Genomic DNA, 20266 nt, shown 5'->3' on the forward strand with positions numbered 1-20266 from the left:
GGTGCTAGACAGCACAGTCTAAACTAAGCCATAGTCCTTTGTTGACATCATGCAGAAAATGACAAAAATACTGTTAAGATTAATCTGACAGATGAGAATGTGGCTACAAGTAGCCAATTTCTGGCCTAGACATGTTTTATGTGGCACAGGTGGTATTTTAAGGGTCTGGAACAACCAGAACATCCAGAAGCTTGGCATTGTTAAAAGCCCAGAATCCATGTAACAAACATGGTTTCCCTCTTTAGACAGGCTAGCTGCTCTACACGTGTTTTCCTTTGTTGTGGCCTAACGAGACTTAATTCTTTCATGTACTTGACTTTTCTGGTGTCCAGAGTTTCTGATTGCTAATAGACAACCAAGTTAGGTCACTTGACATGAATCAGGCACAAGGATCTGAATAGGAATGGTGGTGAAAGAACCAGGAAGGCACAGCAGCAGGACCCCTAAAATGCAGGCTGCCTTGTCAAAGCGTGTAGACTCAGGAGCCAGACTGCCTGGGTTGGAGACCTGGCTTCACCATTTACTAGTAAACTCTGTTATCTGGGACTAGTGAGCTACTTATTACTCCTCTGCCTCATTTTCCCCATCTGTAAAATGGAGATACAAAAGCACCTAACTATAGTTGTTAAGGGACAAATATTTGTAAAGCACTTGGCACGGTACTGACACATTTAATTTTCAAGTCTACTGCATGCCTACCATGAGCTTGGTTCTAAAAGAAAAATTCACAGACTGTATCTGTCTGGTATGGCAAAGGAAAGGAGAGCTATCAAAGATGATGGTACAGTGGAGATTTAGAAATTATTGACTCAAAGGTAACTGAAAGCCTAACAATAGATGAATTCTTCAAGGGACCTTCAGATAAAAATCAAATACCTGTGAACTAAGCCTCAAAAAACACCCTCAACTGGATACAGAAAGCTGAGGAGCCAGATAAGTGTGTTTACAAAGGTATAGTGTCTCACTTGGAATCGAGCACAAGAATAGAATCGTGTCAAACTTCCAGTTACAATAATTCCATCTTACACTTGTAAGACTTTAGTTTCAAGTTACTCATGATGATCTCACTGGATTCAAATAATTACCCCATAAAGTATAAGAATTATCTCCATTCCATTAAATGAAGAAAAACCCCAGAGATTAAATTATTACCTAAAATTACACAGCCATTAAGTTATAAAACAGGAAATCGAAATAACTAGTAATAAATTTCTCCTATAACAATTCTATAAGACTCATGATATTATAAGTTGACCTTAACTTCATTATTCAGTGGATCAAGTATTATGCTCCCCTCCCACTTTTTTTGAAAAATAAAAACCAAATGACAAAGCAAATAAGAAACTTGATACTCACCAATAGACCATAAACCTGCCAGAAAAAAAAAAAAACAACCTGACATTTTCCCTATTTGCCCAACAAGTTAATTACTACCTGTCATTTGTTTTTACTGATTTAAGAAAAAATTCTAAAAAAAAAAAAAAAAAAAAGAAAAAAGAAAAAATTCTTTGTTCATCCTCCAAAAAAAATACTTGCACAGTTACTGCTAGCCAGTTACAGCTACAGACTCTCGGTTCTCAAAGAGCTCAGTTGGGAAGAAACACTGGTAAATATCATTTCAATCTAATTTAAGTGCTACAATGAGTGTATGTAGAGAAGCAGCTGATCCAAACCCACGGAGAGGCAGGTGTGGTGCTGGGAAGATGAGGGGAAGATGCATGGGAATGAGTCGGGTAACGCACCTGCAGGGAGTTAGGAGAAGGTGCCAGGCAGTGTGGATACAAACAGGCTCAAGAGTAATTAATAATGCTTATATCACAAAGATGCAATATCCATTCAATTTTAATTATGTTACCTTTTATTATTTTACAATATATTTCAAAAAATGCCATTACAGTTGCCTTAACTGCTCTATAAGACCTGGAATAAAAGAACACTTAGAACACACAAACATCAAGCTGTAATACCTACTTGTACTGAACCATTACTACCAAAGAGACGTAGTTTTTTTTAAATAGGCAGATGTGTGGCGATGCAAAATAAAATACAAACTTGTTAAAACAGAACAGTAAACTTTGTTTTAATGGCTATAGAAAGGAGGTGGTTTTGTTTTTGTTTTTCAACACATCTGGTTCTGGCAGCAAGTTTATTATGCATTTAAAACAATACAGGCCCTGAAAGCTTCTATTTTCAGTTGTGCGTGTCAGCTGAATCAGAGCCCAGATACATAAAAAATATTCTCAACACCCTCAATACCTCTCCCTCCAGAAGGTTGTGAACTCGAGATTGTTGTTGGTGAAGTATATTACAATAATTTTTTTCCAGTGATACTGGATGCTTTTAATTTTCTCTAAAAGAGAAGCGATGAAAATGCAAGGAAACCCTCAAGGGTCCAATTTTCACTTCATATTCTCCACAAGCAGTACAGTAGCAGCTCTACATGTTGATGAAAAAGAATTTCAATTTCTCCATATGAGTTTCTTAATCATATTAGCACTAAAAATTTATCTGGATTTAGCTGGATTTCCACCAAAAGGAAAATTTTAGTTGCCAAATATTTCAGAAATTTAATAAAGCATTCCATATATGTAATTAGCTCTTATCTACCAAAAAATATATATGTATATATATTTATATTTATTTATCTTACCTTCACTGAAGTTCTTTTTTTCTGGCTGGACATGAGAACAAAATTAAGTGGACCAATGCTGGCTTTATTTCTCTATAAGCAATAATTTGAGTCTTTTTTGTTCATTCAGTATGATTGCATGTTCATAATAAATTCACAAAAGGCAATACAAGGAAATACCTACTGAATAGGCATCTGCCAAGCAATTCATGTTTTAAGGTTAGACTCTACCAAATGGCACTATGGCATAGGCATTTGATTTTTGTTTTCTTTCTTCAAGTCTGTTAGTTCTTGACTTTTTTTTTTTTTTTTTTCTAGCAAGGGATGGTATATGAACACAAAGTAAGGACTAAAGACCATCTATAGTCGCTCTCAATATTATGCTGGACGGAACTCTTAAGAGCTGATAAAAACCACACTGAGCAACAGTCAACTGGAGCATCTGATCACACTCAGTCTCCAATAGTACTTTGCTAATATACACGTTTCGTTCTTCTCAGCTGATTCTGGGTTGATCTTATTAAAATTACAACAAAATAAGACGACAAAGTTTTTGTAGACTTGTATTTTTAGAGGACTGCTTTGTCCGTATGAATGTGTTTTAATTTGCAAAATGTCTCTCTAGTAATGTTCTTTCTATAAACATGGTTGGCAAAATTAAAAAAGGCACAAAAGGGGGATGAGAAATGTTTTCATCAATTTTCAGTGAAGAGTATCAAAGCAAGTATCTTTCATGAAGAAAAGCAGAGAAGATGTTCAGTAATTCATGCACAACTTGAGCTAAAAAAAACCCCCCACAAACCCCCCCCCCCAACTTCTCTTCAGATAGGTCCTGAGGCTTGAGGAGAAAATAAGTTTTCCTAATCACGTGCTTCATGTAAAATAAAATGTAAAGCTGCACATACATATGTTTGGTTTAACAGTGGACCCATGTTTTTTAAAAAGTGAGGCAATTAAAGGAAAACAGAACCAAAATACCTTCATAAACAAAGAACTCCACCTGTAGCCTCTGTCCTTCTTACCACTTAGTGGGGCAAAATGTCCAATAAAATGTAAAATGCAGCATACGCAATCATATAATCTAAAAACTTTTCATGATAACTTATTGCAAATTGCACTTGACAGTTCACCACAACAATGGAAAACTGGCCCCTTGTTGGTTCACACAGTCCTTGAGACTCAAACTGAAGTCACCAGTAAAAAGATCTGGATAAAAAGTTTGCAGCTGTGCTCAGCCAGCTAGCTCCACCCTCTGGGTGTGAGCCGACCCGGGACACTGCTTTGTCTTGCTCCTTTGTCGGACTCTCATCCTCAGGCAGGTAGTCAGGCAGTTCTGTGTTCTGCTCTACTTCCACAGGTGTATCCTGGAATGGGACCAGCATCTGATATGGAGAACATGTTAAGAGTTAGTATAAAATCAACCTAAGTGACACGGATACATGTCTTTAGTCAAAAGTCAACTTTACTCCTCATTCTAATCACTGTTTCTCTCAAGAGCTATGTTCCTTTAAAAATTTTCCTCTTACATGAAGGGTAGGCCCAATTGCTGAGCACAGAAAAGCAGAAATATGAAAACTAAGATGATTTTCTCCTGAGGCTCCAAGAATAAAGGTGCAACTCCTGTCTATTTAAAGAAAACAAAAGCAATTATTTGGCTACTGTAGGCCCCTGAACCTCCTTTCTGTGGGAAGACAAACAGGCTAAAGGGATACAAATCTGTCTTCCCTATCACAAAACTGGGGGCAAAAGTAGCAAGAGGCAAAGACTTTCACCAAATTTATCTATCCGTGGTGGGAACAGACCTTTATTTTTTGGATTGGCAAAACTAAACTAAGGTTAAAAAGACTTTAAAAACCAATGCAAGGAAATTAGATATCCTTTATTTCCGTACAAAATTAGGAAAACCTCTCCACTGAGATAAAGAACAGACTCTGAAATCCACAGAATATAAGAATAGACTTTGAAATCTATAAAATCTCTCTATATTTCTAACAGAGTTAACCTTAGCCAAGAAACATTAAGATAACCTGACCCAACAACACTCCTATATATTTGGCAACTAATAGCCTGAAAATAATAGCAATCTGCTAGCCATAAAGGATAATCAAGAGTCAGGTATAAAGAAAACTAAATAAAGCATTTACCTCTTCTCCACTTTCACTTTTCACAACTTGCTGAGCCTTCATAACCTTGGTTGATGCTATCGCTGATGCCAAAGCCTAGGCCAGGATTAAAAGGAACAATTTTGAACACTGATTGGTTTACCCATAAACTCAAGAATATTCAGCCATTTAAAATACTAACCTCTGCTTTCAAATCTGAACGGATCCGCACCACACATCTCTGAACAGCCATTTGAAAAGTAAAGCTAATAACACCTTTAATTTTTAACAAAGCCTCTTCACAGAGATTTCTCCGAGACTGAAAAGGTAAGAAAATCACAAATTATTAAAATTGCCAAATAATAAACGGAAACAAATTAACTCAAACCACACTAAATTAGTCATTATATGGGGGGAGGGGGGTAATAAATATGCCTATTTCAGTTCTACCGTCTCATACTTAAGGGCATGCTGGATATAGTGTTTGGTCAAGTTTATTAAATTTTATAAAATTAACATACTAGTAATTCCTGCTGGATTTTTTTCAAGCTTCATTACTAATACTTAGTTTCAATAATTTTTATCAGAAACAAGTTTGCCAATGTTAATTCTTAATGCAAAAGGAATGGAAGAACAATACAGAAAAAAATAAATTTTTATAAAGTTTTACTGGAACACAGCCGCACACATTTGTTTATCTAACGTCTGAGGCTAGTTTCATACTATAGCAGAGTTAGTAGTTACAACAGAGACCATATCTGCTTAACCTAAAATACTTACTATCTGGTCCTTTAAAGAAAAGGTTTGCTGACCTCTGCTCTGGCTTAAAAATCTAAGGATAATTCTGATAAACTGATGTTACAGTTAGTGAGTGTTCAGTGTTTGAGTCATTTTTTTTTTAAAGCAGTTGGTATTTATAAATATCACTGCATCCTTCATTTATGGCATTCTCAATGATTACCATTGCATTCTCAAGGGTTTTTTTTTTTTTTAAGATGTTATTTATTTATTTGAGAGAGGGAGAAAGGGAGAGAGAGCATGAGTGAGGGGTAGGAGCAGAGGAAGAAGCCAACTCAGCCACACAGGTGCCCCCCTCAAGAATCCCTCATTTTAGTTTTCATTTTCCTCTGACAACACAGTGTCACATACTCCTTTAGTGTTTGACTCCTAGTAATACACTACTGAGACCACTGTTTATTCCATCTGTCTCATCTTACCTACAAGGTCCAGTGCCTAAAACTAAGTGACTTTCTTTCCTACTTTGTCCCTTAGTAGACTATTCTCATCACTTCAACCATTATTACCATGGAAAACATAGATGTATATCTCCAAGACGACTTTATTTTTCATTTGCTATCAGACATACCCACTTGGATATCAAGTGGTCATCTCAAACACAAGATCCAAGCAAAAATGGATTAAAAAGTAACTAGAGGGGTGCCTGGTTGGCTCAGTCTGTTAAACATCAAATTCTTGATTTCGGCTAAGGTCATGCATGAGATGGAGCCTGCTGTTGGGCTCCACACTCAGTAGGGAGTCTGCCTGAGAGTCTCTCCCCCCACCTCTTCCCTTCCCCCCTACTTATTTTCTCTCAAAAATAAATGAAATCTAAAAAGAAAAGAAAAGAAAAAAAAGACAGTTTCACCTTATCCCTCCCCTCCACCTCCAGCTCACATATCGTATCAGCACCTCTACATTTTCCTGTCTTTACTGAGACCAGGCATCTGAATCAGTTATTTCTGACATGACAGACATCTGCAATTGACCCTAAGTCCCTGGATCACCCTGAGAAACACTGCTTCAAATTACCTGATTCACTCTTTTCTTCCATTGAATACAGTCAATCTTCAAATTTATTCCAACAATCCTTTAAAAGAACTCTTTAATCATTGCTTTCCTCCCTACTAACATTATAGTACGGAGCCAGATTCAACTTGCTAACACTTTATTTTAGATTTTAGCAATCGATTTCATACAATATATTGCCCTGTTTTCTTGTCTGTGCTTTGTTGAGTTTTATCATTTGGTTTGTGCTGGCTTTCAAAAGGAACTGTATTATTTTTATTCATTAAACTTAGATGGCACTGTTGATATTTTATATATCCTAATCTCATCCATTCAAACAATTTACATCTACCAGAGCTTGTTTTCTAGAAACTTTTCAGGACCTTGTGACCCCAGTTTCAGTAAGATAGTTGTTAACTATCTTATTTGGCAATGTCATGGATAATATGCATATGAAAATTCTCCCCTCACTCTTACTTCAAGAATCCTAAATCCTGGGATCCCTGGGTGGCGCAGTGGTTTAGCGCCTGCCTTTGGCGCAGGGCGCGATCCTGGAGACCCGGGATCGAATCCCACGTCGGGCTCCCGGTGCATGGAGCCTGCTTCTCCCTCTGCCTATGTCTCTGCCTCTCTCTCTCTCTCGCTCTCTGTGTGACTATCATAAATAAATAAAAATTAAAAAAAAAAAAAAAAGAATCCTAAATCCTGAGGCCTAAATGCTGTGGATAATCTAAAGTAACCTACCTGGCATAGCTAAAAAGCTAAGTGGTAATCAGGTTGCTACTCTTAAATATATAAAGTTATATAACTTAGCACTGCTCAAAATAACTTCAGGAAGACTTCCAAATCCAGTCAAGATGGAGTAACAAGGACTGGATCTAACCTCCAGGCTTAAATAACTGAAAATACAGACAAAATAAAATGAATAAAATAATAATTTCCAGACAATGAGAAACAAACATCCCTGAGAGAGGGAAAACAAATGAAATGAGCTCCACAAGAATATGAACATATTGCCTAGAAAGTTTCCAGGCTATAACTTAGAAAAGGAGAACTCAAGGGAAACCAGCAGTCTTCTTCATTTAAGGACACCGCTGAAAATTCAGGGAGGTCAAGGCACAGAGCACAGGACAGAGCACAGGAGAGGGCAGAGCTATGCAAAGAGGGCCCACAGAGAGAGGCATGCACTGGAGATCTGGAGTGAGCTCCTATCAGGTTTTCAGCTGAATGATTATCAGTACATGCATGTGAAGAAAGAACCTGAGGTTAGGTAAAGAACCAGGTTGCAAAGGAATAGAAGAAATAGTTCTGCAGGCTCAAATCACGCTGGAAATACTTCAGGTTTCCATCAGACAGAGTGAAAAAACTTTGATATACATGGGGCATGAACAGAGAACCCAGAAGAGTACTGACTCAGTAGTGTAGCAAAATTATCCCTAGGATAAAGGGTGCTACGGTCTTGCCTAACAAAACTTAAAAGCAAGCCTCAAAAAGAAGTGTTTGCAAGTAACTGTGATCGAGAACAAATCTCAAGAATATTTTTAAAGGATATGCATACAAATAAATATATGCTATATCCAACAAAGTTTGCAATGCCTAGCATCCATTTAAAAATTACCAAGAATGCAAAGAAAAAAAAAAAACCCCAAACCAATCTGTAATTAGAAAAGTCAATCTATAGTTACAAAAATCTATAAAAAACATACTCAAAAAACACAGATGATTAAATTATAGATAAGGACATCAGAGATAGAGAGAAGTGTAAACATGTTAAGGAGATACACAAAAGACCCAAACAAGTCAAACTTCTAGAATAAGGGGAGCCTGGCTGGCTCAGTTGGTAGAGCATGCAACTCCTGATTTCAGAGTCATGAATTTGAGCCTCATGTTGGGCATGGAGCCTACTTAAAATAAGAAAATAAATAAATATAAATAAAACAATGTCTATGGTAAAAAAAAAAATACACTGAATGAGATTAACAGGAAACTAAACACTTGTAAAAGAAAAATTTAGCAAATACAACAACAGAAACTATCCAAAATAAAAGAGGTAAAAAAAAAAAATTAAAAAAAAAAAGCAGAGTATCAGTGATCTGTGAGACTTCACATGGTTGAATATGTGTAATAGGAATCTCTGAAAGACCAAAGGGAAAGGTGGGCAGTAAAAATATTTGAAGAAATAACGGAGGGGTGCCTGGATGGCTCAGCTGATCTGAAGAAATAATGGAGGGGCACCTGGATGGCTCAGTTGATTAAGTGTCTGCTTTGGGGTCAGGTCATGATCCAGCCCCGCATCAAGTTCCTTGCTCAGTGGGGAGTCTGCTCCTCCCTCTTCCTTTGTTCTCCATTCCCCTTCTGTGCTCTTTCTCTCTCTTTCAAATAAATATATAAAATCTTTAAAATGAAAAAGAGATAATGGAAAAAATTGCCCAAATTTGCTGCATACTATAAATTCAACTGAATAAACATGAAGAAAATTATACCAAGGCACATTATAAACAAATTGATCAAAAGCAATGATGAAAGAGAAACTCTTAGAAGTAGGCAGAGTGAGAAAAATAAGATATATTACATACAGAAAACAAATAAGAATAATAGAATCCTTGGGACACCTGGGTGGCTCAGCGGTTGAGCATCTGCCTTCGGCTCAGGGCGTGATCCCACAGTCCCGGGATCGAGTGCCGCATCAGGCTCCCTGCGTGGAGCCTGCTTCTCCCTCTGCCTATGTCTCTGCCTGCCCCTCTCTCTGTGTCTCTCATGAATAAATAAATAAAATCTTTAATAAAAAAAAAAGAATAATAGAATCCTGAATAGAAACAAGGCAAGGAAGATGATAGTAATGTCTTAAAGTATGGTGTTTAAAAAAAAATCCTGTCACCTGGAATTTTACACCCAGGGGCGGGGGGGGGGGGGGGGGGGGGGGGGGGAGGGAAGGATTCTTCCAGACATACAAAACCAAAGGAGCTAAAGACTTCAATACCTGACTTTCAAAAAGAATAGAATAACTAGAGAGAAGATGAGCAAGAAAAAGAAGACTTAAGTAACAGTATAAATAAACAAAACTTAACAAACACTTCTAATATTCCAAACAACAGTGCATACATTCTCAGGTATGTGTGGAACATTCACCAAGATAGACCATGGTAGGCCGTGAAACAAGCCTCAATATACTGAAAAGGATTGAAATCATACAATGTTGTCAAATCTCACATGAAGTGAAATTAGAAATTAATGACAAGGAAATTTGGAAAATACAGAAATACATGGAAATAAACTCCTAAATAACCAATGTGTCAAAGAAATCACAAGAAAAATTAGAAAATACTTTGAAATGAATTAAAAAACCCCCACCACATAACAGATCTGATGGCATATAAAGTACTGCTTAAACAAAAATTTATATTCACTACATTAAAATAGAAGAAAATCTCAAATCAATCACCTAAATTTCCATTCTGAGAAAGCCCAAAGCAAAAGGGAGGAAAGAAATAATAAAGATTAGAGCAAGGAAAAAAGAAACAGAAAAAAGGGGGAAAAAATAGAAGAAAAAAATATCAATGAAAATAAAGTTGGTTCTTTTAAAAGATCAACAAAACTGAAACCTTTTAGCTAGACTAAGAAAAAGAAAGAACCTCAAAGTACTAAAATCAGGAACAAAAGACATTATGACCAATCTAACTAAAACAAAAGGGTTTTAAGCAAATCTATGAACAAAAGTATGACAACACATTAGATAACTTCAATGAAATGCACAAATTCTTGAAAAAAAAATAAAATTTCCAAAACTGACTCAACAAAAAACAAACAAAAAACCCCAACAAACCTATAATTAGTAAAGAGATTAAATTAGTAACTAGAAAATATCCCACAAAGCAAGCTCTGGACCAAATGGTTTCATTGGTTAACTCTGTCAAATGTTTCAAAGAATCAACACCAATTTTTTTCACAACTCATTCAGACAGTTCCCAACACATTTTATGAAGCCAGTGTTCCCCTGATACCAAAACCAGAAGAAGATATCACATGAAAGAAAACTATAAATAAAACTGTAAAATATACTGTAGGTAGACACATGCATAATGCCCCAACAGAATCCCAGCAAACCGAATACAGCAGCATATTAAAAGCAGCATATACCATGATCAATTGGGATTTACCTTAGCAATGAAAGGTTGATTCAGAATATGAAAATTAGAATGTGAAAATCAGAATATGAAAATCACCAATACATGATATTAATAGAATTCAACAACAATGAAAAGACAAATAAGCAACTTAAAAATAGATGATCAATAGGCATATCTTTAAAAAAGAAAATATATGACAAATTAAAGATGTATACAATAAACCCTAATGCCTGGAAAATGGCCAATAAGCATATGAAAAGATATTCAACATCATTAGTCACTAGGGAAATGCAAATCAATACGTCAATAAAACAAAACAAAGCCAAAAAAACAAAAATCCCCCATATAAGATACCACTTCATAGCTAGTAAACAACAGAAATGTATGTTGACAAGGCTGTGGAGAAAGTAGACTCCTCCTATGTTGCTAATGAGAATGTAAAACAGTGAAGCCATTGTAGAAAACACTCTGACAGTTACTTGAAAAACTAAATAAAGTTAATGTATCATTCAGCCCCTCCACCCCAGGAACATATCCAAGAGAACTGAGAACATAAATCCACACAAAAACTTATACAAAAATGTTCACAGCAGAATTATTCATAATAGCCAAAAAGTGGAAACAACCTAAATATCCATCAACTGATAAATGAAAGAACAAAATACAGTATATCCATACAATGGAATATTACAAAGAGGAATGATGTACTGATACATGCTACAATAGGGATGAACCTCAGAAACATTATGCTAAGTGAAAGTCAGACATGAAAAGTCATATGACCTATGATTTCATTTATACACAATGTCCAGAGGAGACAAATCCGTAGACACAGAAAGTAAATTAGCGGTTATCAGGGGCAGTGGGCAGTGACTCCTAATGGGCATGAGGTTAAGTTCTGGAGTAACGAAATGTTCTTGAATTAGATGGCTGTACAACCCTGTAAATACACTAAAAGAACTGAATTGTACACTTCAAAATGGTGAATTTATAGTATGTGAATTCTATTTTAATTTAAAAAAAACCTGAAAGAATTCATGGCCAGCAGACCTGTACTACTATAAGAAATGTTAACAAAAGTCCTTCAGACAGAAGGAAAATGGAATCAGATGAAAATATAGAATTTACACAAAAGAAAAAGAGCCCTGGAAATGGCAAAAATGTAGGTGGACAGAAAATACTTTTTCTTATTTTTAAATGTCTTAAAAGAGACTGACTTTTTCAAAATCATAGAGACGGAAAGTAAAAATAGTGGTTGCCAGGGGCTGGGGGAAAGGGGAATTATTGCATAATGAATACAGAATTTTATGTTTTACAAGATAAAAAACTGTACATTCATAAGAAGCATAGATGTGATGGTTATACAACATTATGAATGTATTTAATACCCCTGAACTATATACCTGACAATGGTTAAGACAGTAAATTTTATGTTTATCTGTATTTTATCACAATAAAGACAAAATTTTAAATAAAGACTATTTAATGTACTAACAAGTGGGAGACCTATGCTCCTTTCCTTTTCGAGTCTGCCAGATGCTCCATCTGTATCTCTCTGTCTTCAATAAATTGTTTTCACTTCCAAAAAGATAAAGTAATAATAATGCACTGGGGATTTATATCATATGTGGAAGCAAAACATGTAATAACTGCAAGGAGGCAGAGAAAGAAGAAATGGAAGTATAATGTTCTAAGTGTATTCTATGCATGAAGTGATATAATATTAATTGAAACTTCAGTATGGTAAATTAGAGATATATAAAATAAACCCTAAATCAACCAACAAAAAGAAAGGAAGGAGAATTGTAGCTAATAAGCCAACAAAGGAAATAAAATGGAATCATAAAAAACATTCAATTAGCCCAAAAGGCAAAAAAGGCAAAGGGAACATCAAACTGTTGGGACAAATAGGAAGCAATTAGCAAGGAGTGCCTCGCTGGCTTAGTTGGAGAAACATGCAACTTTTGATTCCAGGTAGTGAGTTCAGGCCCCACTTTGGGTGTGGAGATTAAATAAATACATAAACTTAAAAAATAAATAAATAAATAAAGGAAAGCAATTTAGCATGATAGTTGTTTTAAAACCAACCATACCAATAATCATATCAAAAATAAATGACCTCAACACTCCATTTAAAAGGCAGAAATTGGGCAGCCCTGGTGGCGCAGCGGTTTGGCGCCACCTGCAGCCTGGGGTGTGATCCTGGAGACCCGGGATCGAGTCCCACATCTGGCTCCCTGCATAGAGCCTGCTTCTCCCTCTGCCTGTGTCTCTGCCTCTCTCTCTCTGTGTGTCTCTGAATAAATAAATAAAATCCTAAAAAAAAAAAAGAAATAAAAGGCAGAAATTTTCAGAATGGATTAAGAGGCAAGGCTCAACAATATAGTGCCTGTAGGAAATCTACTTGAAATATAGACATGAATAGAAGATACACACTAATCAAAAGCAAGAAGAAGAAACTAATATTAAAAGCAAAGTAGAATGAGTTCAGAAGAAACTATCCTGTACTATTACAATATTCTATATTAGAATACTATACTATATTCAATATTACTATGTTATACTATGCTATACTCTAAAAATCTGTGTACAACTGGTGTTATTTCTTCCTTAAATATTTGGTAGAATTCACCAGTGAAGCCACCCGGTACAGGTTTTCTTTATGGAATGGTTTTTAACTACAAAGTCAATTTCTTTAATAGGTATTGAACTATTCAAGTTATCTATTTCTTTTTTTTTTCTTTTAAAGATTGTATTTATTTATTCATGAGAGACAGAGAGAGAGAGAGGGAGGGAGGGAGAGCACGAGCCAGAAAGACACAGGCAGAGGGAGAAGCAGGCTCCATGCAGGAAGCCCGATGGGGGACTCGATCCCGGGACTCCAGGATCACGCCCTGGGCCTAAGGTGGCGCTAAACCGCTGCACCACCCAGGGACCCCCCAAGTTATCTATTTCTTGAATAAACCTTGTCAATCTGTTTTTCAAAATTTTTTCCTATTTCATCTACATTATCAAACTTATTGGTACAAAGTTATTTAAAATATTTATTTTCCTTTTAATGTCTATAGGGTATATAGTGATGGTTTCTTTCTCCTATTTCTGGTATTGATAATTTGTGACTTTTACTCTTGATCAATAGGTCAATTCTATTGATCATGTCAAAGAATCAGCTTTTGATTTCATTGGTCTTTATTGTTTTTCATTTTACTAATTTGTTATGTTTCTTCTACTTACTTTGGATTTAATTGCTCTCCTTTTTCTAGTTTCTTCAGGTAGAAGTTTAAGTCACTGAGATCTTTTCTCTCTTGTATATCAATATTTAGACATTTGGTGCTATTCAATTACCCTCTAAACTCTGCTTAAGCAGCTTCCCACAAAGTTTGATACTACGTTTTCACTTTTATTCAGTTTAAAATGCTTTAGAATTTATCTTCTGATTTCTTCATTGACTCATGTATTATTTTAGAAATATATTAGTTTCCAAAATATTTTGGGGGAGGGGTTCCAAATACCCTTCTGTTACTGATTTCTAATTTTTCATTGTGCTCAGAGAACATACTTTGCATAGTCCTTTTAAATTTATTAAGACTTGTTTTATGGCCTACAATAAGGTCTATCTTGGTAAATAAATACCCCCATGAGTATGTGAAAAGAATGAATGTTATCCTGTTGCTGGATATGGTGTTGCATAAATATTGATTAGGTTAAAGTGGTTGTTAGTGTTATTCGAGTCTTTTATATCCTTAATTGATTTTCTTATACTTGTTCTAATAACTGAGTAGTACTGAAATCTCCTTATCTAACTGTGGATTTGACCATTTTTCCTATCATTTCTGTCAGTTTGGGCTTCATATATTTTGAAGTTCTATTATTAGAACATAAATATTTAAAATTATTATGCCCCTGACTGACACCTTTAGAACAAAATGCCCCTGTGGAACTTATTCTTCAAGACTTCTGGCCAGTGGGGCGCCTGGGTGGGTCAGTGGTTGAGTGTCTGTCTGCCTTTGGCTCAGGTTATGATCCTGGGGTCCTGAGATCGAGTTCTGCATTAGGCTCCCTGTAGGGAGCCTGCTTCTCCCACTGCCTATGTACCTGCCTCTCTGTCTCATAAATAAATAAAATCTTAAAAAACAACAACAAAAAGACTGCTGACAAGTCACTGAAGAAACTATTTACAGTAGGGCCCCCCTTCCCATCTTATCCACGGAGATCTATTCCAAGAATAGTAGGGGATGCCTAAAACCTCAGAGAGTGCCAAAACCTGTATATACTGTGCTTTTTTCCTGTACATACATATGATACATTTATAAATTAGGCTCAGTAAGAAATTAACAACAGTGATTACTAAAACAGAACAAAGAGTTATATGAATATGATCTTTCTCTCAAAATATCTTATGGTAGTATATTTACCCCTCTTCTCGTGATAATGTGAGGTAATAAAATGACTACGTGATGAGATGAAATAATATAAGCATTGTAACATAGCTTCAGGCAACTACTGACCTTCTGATGCTAAGTCAGAAGGAGGATCATCTGCTTCCCCACCCACCTTATGAACCATGTGTTTCTAAAAGTCTTACCGTATCATCAAGACCATCTATGTGCAAAACCACTGTTTTGGCACGTTTGTTTGTAGTTCCCAGAAAAAACTGAGCTTTCCTTCTACGTGAGTTCATTTCATTGAAACTATCACCATCTGCCATACTGGAAGATTGAAGAATGTCATAAATTTCAGAAGCCAGCAGTTTTGTTTCTCCTGGAGTTGTAGTCCTTAAAAAGAAACACATATAAATTAATTAGTCATGTCACTTCTGTTGATTCTATAATTTTATTCTCAACTTTGCAGAGCTTTGTTTTCTTCATTCTGATGCTTTGTTTGATGGAAAGGAAAGACCAGTGAATCGTAGAATAATCAACAACATAGAAAAAGCATCTAGTTGATCATAAGGCCTTCTGATCTTATCTATTTTTTTTCTTAAAGATTTTATTTATTTATTTATTATAGATGGAGAGAGCACATGTGCATGTACACACTGTGGGGGTACTTTTAAAAGCAGAACTTTTAAATCCTACTTAGTTCCTCACAAAAACACCAAGTGTCATTCTGTCCAAAAGACTTTCCGCACTGGTAGAAATGTTCTTATAGCTGCACTGGTCACTCACTGCATAGGGCCACTCAGCAACCACAACTAAAAACAAATGATTTTATTTACTTTGAATTAAATTTAAATTACCACATGTGGCAAGTGTCTACCATATTGGACAGCACAAATTACTGCTTATTAAACTGAATAAATAGTAAATATACATAACTGTAAAAATAACCCTCATTTCACTTATAGATAAGCTCAACTAAGTCCAAACCTTATAACATATATTCAAAGCTTTTAAATCTATCCCCAGGGCAGCCCCAGTGGTGCAGCGGTTTAGCGCCGCCTGCAGCCCAGGCCGTGATCCTGGAGACCCTAGATCGAGTCCCACGTCAGGCTCTCTGTATGATGCCTGCTTCTCCCTCTGCCTGTGTCTCTGCCTCTATGAATAAATAAATCAAATCTTTAAAAAATAAATAAATAAATCTATTTCCACTGAGATCTACCAACATCAGCTCATTTTTATGAATACTTTTTACGGATGCCTTTTTTTCTCAATCAAAAGAGCTTTACCTAGATCATATGCTTTCAAACTCTTATTCCTCCCTTGAAGGCTCAACCTTAACTACTATCTTTGCAAAGCTTCCTCACCCCAACAATCCATTTCTCCCTCTACATTTAGAGTACTATGCTGGGGCGCCTGGATGGTATCCAGTCAGTTAAGTGTCCCACTCTTGGTTTTGGCTCAGGTTATAATCTCAGGGTTGTGAGATCGAGCCCTGTGTTGGGTTCCACGCACACGGCAGAGTCTGCTCGAGATTCTCTCTCCCCTTTGTACCCTCTCTCTAAAATTAGTAAATTAATAAAATATTTTTTTAAAATAATAAAATGTACTCATACTACTGATCTTAATTTTCTATGTTTTTCTCTTCAAGAATGGAGATCTATTCTCTCCACAGGGCCTCACTAAACTTTTTAGAATCCATTTATTTACTTAATGAGCAGAAACACATCAATTTTCAATATTCAAACTATAAATCTTCAAGCTATATACAGAGCTTCAATTCCAGGGGTACTAATTTGGCAATTTTCTGGGCACTCAATTTACTATACTCACTGCTACTATTGACCACAGAGATCAATTACCTTGAAAAATTTTGGCTGTGTATTGCAAGAAGCTATCAAAAAGACTATTTTGAGGGGAGAGATGTCTCAGCACTTTTCTGATAGCTGTTCTTACAGTATTGAAAAGGTCACTGCAGTTCTGAGATACTTTAAATACTAGCCAACCACAAACTGTAAAAAGTATGACAACAGTAGTTAAAGATACTCATGAATTTAGGAGGAAAAAAACAATGTCTTTGCTACCCCTTTCCACCACCAATACTGTTTTCAAGCATTTGCACCAACTAAGAAAAAGAATAATCACAACATATAATAGAAGACTCAACTAATGATCTTCCTATAAAACATTTTAAAATGAATACATTACTTCAAAAACTGTTCCTGATGAACCAGTAGTGCTGAAAAATATTAAAACACTATAACAACAACAAAACAAAACAAAAAAAACACTATAACATCAAGTTATTACTTTCCTGTCCTGCAGAGTAAGAACTATAACAGTAGTTCTAAACCACACAGGGCTTATTAACACCTTTGAGAAGATGATGTAAAATTCGAGAATGAAAAATGCAAATACAAAAATTTTCTACATCAAATTCAGTGAATTTATGTACGTACCCATGCCATCCATCTTACATCAACCTGGAAGAGGTGAACATTTTTTAGTTAAACATTTTTTAAATTGATCTAAAATTGGAGAAAGTAGAATAGAAGAACAGCAATGTAGCAATCCATTCACTGTTTGAAAAAATTCAATAAAATAGAAACAATTGGTAAGAATATAATCAATTCTACTGGGAAAAAATGAACAGTGATAAGACACAAAAGTATTTTTACTCTTTGACTCATAATTCTTCTACTGGAACTTGTTAAGAAAATAATCCGTGAAATAAAATAATCCAAATATAAAAATAGCCTTTTATAAATAGGCAAAGAAATTTTAGAACAGTACTGCCCAATATAACTTTCAGAGATGATGGAAATGTAATAAATTACTCATATGACTACTGAGTAATGAGAATATGGCTTGTAAATACATGTGAAAAATTGGTTTTTACTTTTTTTTTTTAAAAGATTTATTTATTTGACACGGGGGGGGGGGGGGATCACAAGCAGGGGGAGCGGCAGGCAGAGGAGAGGAAGAAGCAGGATCCCTGTGGCGCAGGTAGCCCTATAGCCCTACGTGGGGCTTGATCCCAGAACTCTGGGATCATGACCTGAGCCAAAGGTGGATGTTTAACCAACTGCCACCCAAATGCCCCAGTTTTTAAATTTAATTTTAATTAATTTAAATTTAAACTGCCTGAAGTGGCTAATGAGAACCATATTGGACAGAAGTTTTAGTAAAAAGGGAAGACAGCCTCTGCTGTCAGTTTCCTTAAGCTAACTCTTCTTTTCCTGGTTAATTATTGCTCCCATCCGTCTGACAAACCATTCCTCTAATACCTTTTCTGACTGAGGTGCTATAAAAGATTTGGCTCTATAAGGAAAGTATGTAAGTGACTATTTTCTCAATTCTCTGGGAGATGGTATAGAGCTAGAGCCAATCCAGATTCACAGGAGAGAAGATAATCTGTACATCTATTGGATTTCTTAGGGGCTGGGGCTTAATTCTCTCATAAACCTGTACTAGTCCATATTAACAGCAACAGAGGGGAGAAAATTCCATTTATTGATTAAAACAATTTACAAAGGTTATACATGTGCATTTACAATAGCCTGCGCTGCTACAGGGGCTATTTGCACTTTCAATTAGAAAATTAAGGATTTACAAAAAAACAAAAAACAAAAAAAGAAAGTTAAGGATTTACAACAAACTATATTTTACCTATAGAGTCACACAGTATGCCTGCTTAGATAAAGCAATTAAAGAGGACAGATTAGAAAAATGGTTCTAGTAAATACACTGACCACCACCGTTTTTAACTTCCTTATTTCATAATTCCAAAATTTCATCATTTTCACAAGGTAATAAATTCCTTTCTAGAAGATTTTGTTTCTATCTACTTAAAAACCAAAGCCAGAGTGCCTGGGTGGCTTAGCTAGTTCAGCATCTGCTTTTGACTCAGGTCCTGATCTCAGGTTCCTGGTGTCCAGCCCCATGTCTGGCTTCCTGCTCAGTGGGGAGTCTGCTTGAGATTCTCCCTCTCCCTCAAACCCCACCCCCACCCCCACCCCCGTTTGTGCTCTCTCTAAAAATAAATAATCTTAAAAAAATTAAAAACCAAAAGATTTTAAAAAGATAACAATCAAATCAATGTGATGTTCTTACTGTTAAGAATGGTCTTCAGGTGTACTCAAAGGACTAATTTTATTGCTACCTTTCTTATGAAACAGGAGATCTATTTACAGACCCAGATCCCTCTTAAAATGAAATAAAATTCTGTCTTGGGCAAAATTAAATTAACAAAAGCACATAAGAAAACTGAATTACAAATGAAGTTATTTCTTGATCTGGGCACTAGAGGTATTATTCAATAAATCAATTATAAATAATTATGTCCTTATTTTTAAAAAATACTTTTAAACCAAAAAGGAAAATCCAAGAGCATCTACAGATTTGGAAGCTATCTTAGTCTTTAAAAAAAAAAAAAAAAATTACTGTTCAGGGATGCCTGGGTGGCTCAGTGGGTGAGGGTCTGCCTTTGGCTCAGGTCATGATCCCAGAGTCCTGGGATCAAGTCCCACATAAGACTCCCCAAGGGGAGCCTGCTTCTCCCTCTATGTCTCTACCTCCCTTTGTGTCTCTCATGAATAAATAAAATAAAATCTTAAAAATTACTGTTCAAATACTATCATTCAAAACATTCAAAAAGAAAAAGTCTAGAGTTTTATGGTATATTTGGCCATAAATGTAAGAGAGATTGTATAATTAAACAAGTATTAATTGCCCTAATCTTTTAAGGCAATTACAAACTGAAAGAGCTGATTAATGCCCTGGATTTAGTTCAGTCTTTAAAATCTGACATCAGAAAAAAAAAAAATAACAAAAAAAAAAACTATCTTGAAAAGTTCTTTCATCTAAGTAATTAGAATTTTGCTCTCAGTAATTTACTATTCCATAATGAAGTATATTGATTCCTCACCACTTTTTCTAATTAGTCTTCTATACTGAAAAGGTTCACAAAATTATTCATAAAACATAACTAAAAGAACCTTGATCTTTATTATATATCAAAAATAATTTTAATTATGAATATATTTTCTTATCCGTCCTAAACACCAATTTACTCTTATTCTAGATGCCACTAGTAACATTTTATGTTACTCACAAAGGCCAGGTGAGACTTCCATATACTCTACAAAAGCAATAAATATACTATTTTACTATTAAGGCTTGCTATTATCTTTTGAAAAAATCCTAACTTTTCCATTAGGAATTTCTCTTGCTTTTTCTTTTTTT

The 20266-nt window shown here is 35.5% G+C and overlaps 1 protein-coding gene across 2 annotated transcripts in view; it reads right to left on the reverse strand.

Annotated features, from left to right (window-relative positions):
* Positions 1-1835: 1835 nt before the first annotated feature.
* Positions 1836-20266, reverse strand: part of ARMC1 (armadillo repeat containing 1) — a 38395-nt gene continuing 19964 nt past the window's right edge. For both annotated transcript variants that reach the window (XM_038579407.1, XM_038579408.1), the window contains exons 4-7: positions 15229-15418; positions 4934-5050; positions 4774-4848; positions 1836-4011 (exon numbers count right to left, since the gene is read on the reverse strand). In XM_038579407.1, the coding sequence (XP_038435335.1) occupies positions 3820-4011; positions 4774-4848; positions 4934-5050; positions 15229-15418 (574 nt within the window). In that variant the 3' untranslated portion in view covers positions 1836-3819. The remainder of the gene's footprint in view (positions 4012-4773; positions 4849-4933; positions 5051-15228; positions 15419-20266) is intronic.

Source organism: Canis lupus, chromosome 29 (genome assembly GCF_011100685.1).
Source record: "Canis lupus familiaris isolate Mischka breed German Shepherd chromosome 29, alternate assembly UU_Cfam_GSD_1.0, whole genome shotgun sequence".
In the NCBI taxonomy this organism is placed as follows: Eukaryota; Metazoa; Chordata; class Mammalia; order Carnivora; family Canidae; genus Canis; species Canis lupus.